This window comes from Hippocampus comes, unplaced genomic scaffold (assembly GCF_001891065.2).
Source record: "Hippocampus comes isolate QL1 unplaced genomic scaffold, H_comes_QL1_v1.1 scaffold81, whole genome shotgun sequence".
Lineage (NCBI taxonomy): Eukaryota > Metazoa > Chordata > Actinopteri > Syngnathiformes > Syngnathidae > Hippocampus > Hippocampus comes.
Genome location: NW_017806179.1, coordinates 116,560 through 124,209, shown reverse-complemented (window position 1 = coordinate 124,209; position 7,650 = coordinate 116,560). Strand labels below are relative to the sequence as shown.

The 7,650-nt window shown below is 60.4% G+C and overlaps 2 protein-coding genes across 2 annotated transcripts in view; both read left to right on the top strand.

The window, feature by feature from the left end:
- ing3 (inhibitor of growth family, member 3) overlaps positions 1–2,123 on the top strand; it is a 4,393-nt gene extending 2,270 nt beyond the window's left edge. The window contains exons 7-11 of the mRNA XM_019897522.1: positions 18–187; positions 682–902; positions 1,126–1,318; positions 1,404–1,442; positions 1,906–2,123. Of these exons, the coding sequence (XP_019753081.1) occupies positions 18–187; positions 682–902; positions 1,126–1,318; positions 1,404–1,442; positions 1,906–2,022 (740 nt within the window). The 3' untranslated portion in view covers positions 2,023–2,123. The remainder of the gene's footprint in view (positions 1–17; positions 188–681; positions 903–1,125; positions 1,319–1,403; positions 1,443–1,905) is intronic.
- Positions 2,124–2,579: 456 nt separating this feature from the next.
- The window catches only part of cped1 (cadherin-like and PC-esterase domain containing 1), a 9,025-nt gene continuing 3,954 nt past the window's right edge, over positions 2,580–7,650 (top strand). The window contains exons 1-13 of the mRNA XM_019897452.1: positions 2,580–2,944; positions 3,813–3,972; positions 5,354–5,436; positions 5,525–5,576; positions 5,874–5,955; positions 6,024–6,156; positions 6,220–6,326; positions 6,390–6,462; positions 6,769–6,897; positions 6,979–7,083; positions 7,175–7,263; positions 7,334–7,374; positions 7,446–7,614. Of these exons, the coding sequence (XP_019753011.1) occupies positions 2,738–2,944; positions 3,813–3,972; positions 5,354–5,436; positions 5,525–5,576; positions 5,874–5,955; positions 6,024–6,156; positions 6,220–6,326; positions 6,390–6,462; positions 6,769–6,897; positions 6,979–7,083; positions 7,175–7,263; positions 7,334–7,374; positions 7,446–7,614 (1,430 nt within the window). The 5' untranslated portion in view covers positions 2,580–2,737. The remainder of the gene's footprint in view (positions 2,945–3,812; positions 3,973–5,353; positions 5,437–5,524; positions 5,577–5,873; positions 5,956–6,023; positions 6,157–6,219; positions 6,327–6,389; positions 6,463–6,768; positions 6,898–6,978; positions 7,084–7,174; positions 7,264–7,333; positions 7,375–7,445; positions 7,615–7,650) is intronic.

Sequence of the window (7,650 nt, the reverse complement as noted above, 5' to 3'; positions counted from 1 at the left end):
CGTCGTGTCTGCTTCAGGTTGCCGTAGCAACAGCACCACGTCGTCGTCCGCCGCCAACAACATCTACGGCGTCAACTCGTCGCAACCTCTGACCCCGTACGGCCTGAGCTCTCTGCCCGCCGGACCCGCCGCCGGAGCCGGCGCCATCAGCATGGCCGCCGCGCAGGCCGTGCAGGCCACCGCGCAGGTGAGAGCAACAAAATGGCCGACGCCGACCGAGGGCCTCGGCGCCGCTAAAAGAAAAAAAAATTCTCATCCCTGAATTGAAAAACAAGATATGGTTTCAAATTGACGATGGACGAGCATAAATTGCCGCTTCGCTTCCTTGTTTGTTGGCCAGAAAGTCAGCCGAAAGGCATTTCCAAAGATGATGTTGCGAATGTGCAGTTTTGAAAGATCGCTCTCCTTTCATGTTGTGTTGAGAGGCTGACATTTGACGGGAACATTTGGACAATTTGAAGCTCACCGATGAAACGGTCAATCCGATCACGACCGAGTTCGGCAGCGCAACGGCAATGAATCAATTGATAGCTCCCGTGCAGGTTTTGCCGGCAAAACGTTGAGTTGCCGTCCCTTCGGGGCCGCCACACGTGGCGCTTGTCGAATCGGCATCCCGCTTACGAGGCGGCAAAAGGTTAAAGAGGCACGACGACGACGATGCTGCGCGTGTGACTCCACCAGATGAAGGAGGGTCGGCGGACGTCCAGCCTGAAGGCGAGCTACGAGGCCATCAAGAACAACGACTTCCAGCTGAGCCGAGACTCAAAGTTGTCCCGCGAGGCGTCTCCGTATCCGTATCCGTCTTCGGCGCTGGCTTCCACCTTGACGCAGACGCTGGCCCCCGCCGTCGCCACCGCGGCCGCCGCCGCCGTCAACTCGGACTCTCGGGGCCGCAAGTCCAAGTAAGACGAAGCGGGGTTGTCCGCGCGCTTTCGGACAGAAAAAGAAATTCAAAGACCGCCTTGAGGTTTGTTGAAGCGGGGACGGCGTCATCGCCTTCAAGCAGACACGTTGCCACGCCACGCTGCTCTCTTAGGTCCCGCAAGGCGTCCAAAAGCAAAGCCCCCCCCCCCCCACCCCGCCAGCGCCCCGTTGGCGCCCCTCCTGACGTTTGCTCTTTTCCAGAGGCGGCGTCAAGTCTTCCAACCATCAGTCGTCGTCGTCGTCGTCTTCGTCTTCGCTCTCGTCGTGCTCGTCGTCGTCGGCGTTGGCGCAGGAGCTTTCCCAGCAGGCGTCGGCGCTGCCCGAGGCCGAGGCCAGCGGCCAAGTGGACTGGACCTACGACCCCAACGAGCCGCGCTACTGCATCTGCAACCAGGTCACACGCGCCGCCGCGCCCGCCCGGCCTCGCCGCCGCTCGATCCGATGAGCCCGTCGCTCACCGAATGACGCATCGATTGCAGGTTTCGTACGGGGAGATGGTGGGCTGCGACAACACCGATGTAAGTCACGCATACTCCGCCGGCAACTCGCTGGCTTTTTACCGGTCGGCGGCTCGCCACCGCCCGCGAGGCGTGGACGTTTGCCATCTGGCTCGGATACTCGGGGAACTTCGTGACTTGGCCAAAGCTCCTTGCGGGCAGTCGGCAACTCGGGGAAACCGGTTGCCGAGCGTCGGCAACTCATGAAATCTCAATCAAAGGAGTGGGGGGGGGGAGGTGAATGACCACTTGATGCCGATGGTCAGCGACTGCTGAAAAGTAGTCGCAGGGGGTCAGCAACTCTGGGAAACTGTTTGACAAACCCAACACGAAATGGGGCCTCGTGCAAATCGATCGTCAAGTTGTCCATTTGCTTGCTCTTGTGTCTTTAGTGTAACGTGTGTGTGTGTGTGTGTGTGTGTGTGTGTGTGTGTGTGTGTGTGTGTGCGCGTGTGTGCGTGCGGGGGATCCACTGGCTCCGCAGTGTCCCATCGAGTGGTTCCATTATGGCTGTGTGGGTCTGAGCGAGGCCCCCAAAGGGAAGTGGTACTGTCCGCAGTGCACGGCCGCCATGAAACGACGCGGAAGCAGACACAAGTAGACGACGCCATGAAACGGACCAGCCAGCATGGAACGCCGCCAGCACTGCCGCCGCCGCTGCTTTGAACAATAAACTCGATGCTTATTATTTTTTTCAACGTCCACATGGTCTGTCCTTTCCTTTGCCTCCGATCTGTCCCGTGGCTTTGCCCCCGCCCCATCCATCCATCCATCCATCCATTTTCTGATCCGCCTCTCCTCACGGGGGTCGCAGGGCTTGCCGGAGCCCATCCCGACGGGGTACACCCCGAAGTGGTTGCCAGCCAGCCGCGGGGCGTACACAAACGCACCTAGGGACAATTTGGATTCCCCGATCAACCGAGCACGCATGTCTTTAGAATGTGCGAGGACCCGGAGAAAACCCACGCGGGCATGGGGCACAGGAAGGCCGCAGCTGGAACGGGACCCTGCACCGGCGTGCCGCCCCTTCATCAACCGCGCGTACTTATTCGAGGCGAGCGTCCGGATCCACGAATAGCCGCCAGTGGGGGGAGGAGCGCGCCCACCCCACTCAAAAAGTTTCCTCCACCCCAAAAGAGCACAGCAGTTGAAGAGAAGGAAGAGGAAACGCTCCAAGTGCCACGCGCAACTTTTGGGTGGATGCGGTCCGCCCGCCGCCGTCCCTCCCGCGGCTGCGAGCGCACTCGCGCTCCTTTCCAGCCCCGTCCCGAGCGAAGCCTCCCGAAGCGTCAAGACATGACGCGGACGCCTTGAAAATGACGGGCCGCCGCCGCCGCTGCCGCCGAGCCCTTTCCGGCCCGCTGCTGGTCCTGCTCGGCGCGGCGGGCTTCCTCTTGTACCGCAGCCTGGTCCGCGTCGACGGCGGGACCGGCCCGGCACGCCACCGCGTCCCGAACGCCGAGCGCGACCGCCCGCTACCGCCCGACGGACGCAAGCTGAGCGCCGCCTTGCGCGGTCTTCAGGTGAGGAGGCGATCGTGGGGGGGGGATCTCGGTCCCCGAAGTTACGAACGCGCCCGGCCGCCGATGTGGAGTGCCAAACGCCTTGAAAAGTACTTGAGGGATTAGGACGACACCGATGTTTAGCAGATCTTTAAAATGGGAGAACTTTGCCAGATGCTTGTTTGTTTGTTTTTCCAACTGTAGCGCGTCAGGTTTTCCTCACGTAACAAACGGTCGAGCTTTGGAACATGAGGAATGTGTCACAATGGAGGTCGGTGGCGTTTTCGTTTTCGGAAAAAAAAGTCGCTGCCTCCAAAGTGCATTTCGGGACACCTCGAGCCATCTGCGCCGAAAATGTGCCGTTGACTAGAGTGATCGATGCTCGCGTCAGCTTCTTTTTGCTTCGAGCTCAGGGAAAACGCACGCAGTCGCTTCCTTCTTGCTATATTTTGTCCGAAGGTCGAATTCGATCGGCTCTCTTGACGGTGTTGCGGTGTGTGACGGTGTTGTTGTTGCTCCAGGTACAGTATAGTGCGTGTGCAAACAGTCTGTCCGCGGGGCTTGGTGGTCATCACCGGGGGGTGCGTGAGACTATCCGGGTTCATTTTCTTGCGGAACTCCGTCCACTCACTCATCCAACTGTGGCCGCGCATCGAGAGATCGGCATTAGGATAATGAATGCGGTCAAGATTCTTTTGGGCAAAAAATGGACGTGTGTGTGTGTGCGTGTGTGCGGCGGGTTGTGTGACGTTTCCAAAGTACGTCGTCCCTTCCTGCCGGCAGGGGGCACCGTTCTGTGTCTAATTTTTCTTTCCCGCTCTGATTGACGGCAGCTTGCTTCCTCGCTAGCTAGCGAGCTAACTTGCTCCCCATCTCTGTTGTTGTTTAGTTGTCTCCCGTGACGGGCGGCGAGCAGCCCAGGCAGCAGAGGGCCGTGCTGGTGATCGGTCGCCAGGACACGAGCGACAGCGAGGTGCAGCTGTACCGGCGAGTTCTGACCCGGCTTCACTTCCATGTGCAGACGCAAGCCGACCCGGCGCACCGGCACGGTAACGTGCCTTTCCTTTCGCGCTTGACGTCACTGCCCGCCTCCCTTGAAATCGTCTCCTGCGCGGCCTGGGGAAGAGCCCCAAAAGACGCCCGCCGGCCCACCGGGCATCCGTCCTCTCTTTCAAATGGCCGGTCCAGGCCCGCTCAAACTTGCTGAAAGTTTGGAGCGGGTGGTGGGTGTCCAACCTCCGGCCCGAGGGTCGCCGGAGGGCGCGCCGACGACCTCTCAAAAGGCACAGTGGAAATGGAGCCTTCTCGTGATTTGATTTGGGGCCCGGCGTTGATGTGAGACGCTAAATTTCACCGGCGGCGGAAGCCCACGGTTGAAAAGGCTCCGCCCGGCGTACGCATGCGGACGGATCTGAGAGTCGCGCGAGTCCCGACGCCGCTGCGATCGCCATCGCTTTTGTCGAGCCATTTCCGATTGCTCATGTGAATTTGCAGCGCCGTCAGAATCGCTGCCTGTCAACAAAGCGAAACAACGGCACACGTGCGGACGAGGTCTTTCTGGCTTCTTGCCGCCCTCCTTTTGTGGCTCACGCGTCCGCACGTGACCGCGTCCGTCCGCTCGCGCCGAACAGGTCAAAAGATGGCGCCGCGCCGTTTTGTTTCAGAGCTTCGCACACGGCAGCCGCCGCCGCCGCGCGCGCGAAGCATCTGTTCAACTCATTTGCGTGCCCATAAACAGCAACTGAATCGCAAACCTTTGCAACCGGGCGCCTTCCACCAAACGGCAACAACAAGGCGGCGCTTTGCCGCGTGCGTGCGTCGTCCTGGAAACGGCTGCCAGAAGTGCAAGCGCTCCGGATGTTCCTCAATCGCTTCCACATGTTCCCCCACCTTCAGTTTGGGCTCTTTTGTTTGGACAAGCCGCCGACTTCCTGTTTTGGCTCACCGCAAACTGAGAGCAAACGGGCCGCCGCCGCCGCGCGCGCGAAGCATCTGTTCAACTCATTTGCGTGCCCATAAACAGCAACTGAATCGCAAACCTTTGCAACCGGGCGCCTTCCACCAAACGGCAACAACAAGGCGGCGCTTTGCCGCGTGCGTGCGTCGTCCTGGAAACGGCTGCCAGAAGTGCAAGCGCTCCGGATGTTCCTCAATCGCTTCCACATGTTCCCCCACCTTCAGTTTGGGCTCTTTTGTTTGGACAAGCCGCCGACTTCCTGTTTTGGCTCACCGCAAACTGAGAGCAAACGGTTTTGTTGCCAAGTCGGACGCTTTCACGCGGCCCCAAAGTCTCGTGTCCGCCTTCGTGTTTCCGCTGTTCCCTCCTGGTGGCTTTGGCTCTTCAGAACCGCCAGAAAAGTGGGCCTTGAAGGCAGGCTGGCAAAAGCTTTTGTCCAATCGCTGACTCGCTATCTGTTGCCACGTTTACAGGCCCGTGGACCCTGCTGCTGTGCGTGAGCTCGGCGCACGCAAATTGTCTGAGGACGGCCGAGGCCGCCTTCTCGCACCGCAGGGTGAGCTCACCCAACGCGCCATCGCAGCCCGCCTCACTGCCAAAAACGTGTGTGTGTGCGTGTGTGTGTATGTGTGTGTGTGTCTCAGGTCAATCTGCTGCCCGGCCTGATGGAGGCGCTGTCTGCCGTGCTGACTGCAGGTGACTTTTTCAAAGGAAGAGCCCATCAGGCATTTTTGGCCGCATGAGGCCACGCGACCGCACGAGGTTTGAAAGGTCACACGAAGCCTGTCGAAATTGGTCACAATGGAGGCGCCTTTGAAGGCGTCGAAGCAGCCGGCCAGCCTGCAAATTGCCTCGTTACCATCGGGAAGGCACGTGCGCTCGAGTGGCGCCCCACCAAACGTCATGCGGCTGAAAAAATGCGGCCACCGGTTGACTTTTGTGTTCCGGCATATATGTGTGTGTGTTCGCTAAGTCAAAGTTTTTCCTTGACAGAAGGATTACCCGTCAGGCCTCTTGCTCACACAGCCGCCAACGGCAGCCGCTCTGCGCCTCGACAGCCACTCACGACGGACAGGTGCGTGCCTGTGAGTCGGTGCGCGCGCGCCGTCCGTCGCATGATGTCGGTGTGCCGTCAATTGACAGCGGAGAACCTCCTGGCGCCGGCCCAGTCTCCACGGTGAGCGTTTTCGTGTTGGTGACATCGCTGAGGCCGCTGAGCTGCTTCGTGCACAGCGTCGGCGTGGTGACGGACGATCAGACGTCCAGAGCCGCGCAGGTGGGTGCTCGCTTCGTCGCGGCGCGCCGTCCCCTGTTGCTCACTGCCCTCACGCGCTTGCAGATCAGCCGCCTCCTGCCCGCTGATGCCGTGGAGCAGGCCAAGAGGCTCATCGGTCACCTCCTGGGCGCCGCCGCGTCCGCAAACGAGAAGGCCGCAAACCACAACAGGTGAATCGCGCCGCGTGATGATCGACGGGCATCCCCTGAATGATGCGTGTGCGTGTGTTTCAGGTGTGTGCTATGTTACCAGCTGCTCACTTTCACCCTGACCTTCGGCGGCACCATCAAGCCGCTCGTCACGCAGGTATGGCATGAAACAGGAAGTCACCTTTGCTCTTTCCCCCAATACAAGATGCTCTTACTTTGAAAAGATCGCAGAGTTGAATGACCGCCGCTGAGTCATTTGATCGAAAGCGTGACAGCCAGCATGCCTCGAGTGCTCACGCACCGCATACGTATGAAACCGCAAACGTGCGCTCGCGCAGTACCGGACACGTTTGAGTTGAGTTGAAATTGTGAAATGAACAAACATCCAACAGGGGGCAGCGTTTGCTTTGATTGGCCAAGCTTTCTGGTCTGCCCCTTGGCTGAAGTGTGTGTGTGTGTTCAGGTGGAAGGAGGCTTGTTTCTCGGGGCTCTGAGTGACGAGCGGTTTGAAAGACAGGTGACTCGTGACATCATCCTCGAGGACACGCTGGACTTGCTGCTGTCGTCGGAGGCGGCCGACGACGACGCTCAGGTGAGGTCACGTGACATGCGCGCGCGAGTCCGGCGCGTCGACCCGAGATCGATGGGAAGCTTCTCCCCGCCCCTTTGTCAGCGGGACGCCTTTGAGGAGACCAGCGGGGTCAGCTTGTCGGAGGACAACTTTCGGCTTCTGCGAAACTTTCATCGCCACATGATGGCGCCATCGTCCTTTCAGCTGGTAACGACAGACGTGCGCATGGACGCGTGCACACCGTTCATCTGTTGATGAGGAAGTTGCTGTGTGTGTGTGCAAACGCGCGATGTTGCAGGTGTGCCCCAGCGCGTCCCGGTCCTGCGGTTCCGCCTCTGGTCTTTCGGAAGTCCTCCTGGCCATTGTCCAGCTTACGAAAAACAGCAGGTGAATCTCGCTCGCGGGCTCCCGTCACCCCTCGCGTCACGCCTTCTCACATCTGGCGCGTGCGCCGCAGGGGCGAGCCATCAGACGCGGCGGCAGCCAATCGGCGAACGGGTGAGACTTTGACCAAGAGGCGCGGCGCGGCCGCGTCGGGCTCTGCGATTGGCCGGCTCTCTTTTGCCCAGGTCGGTGCGCGGAGCCCCGCCTGCGGCAGATTTACTTTGCCCCGCCCCTGGCGCTGCGTCCCGCCTTCAGCCCCCACGTGACCGAGTACCGCGCCGACGTGACCTTTGACACGCTCGTCCTTCGCGTGCGGGCCGAGACCCTCAGCGAAGCGTGCCGTGCGCAGCCCAGGTAAGGGTGCGGGCGGCCGCTGTCACGGGGGGGGGG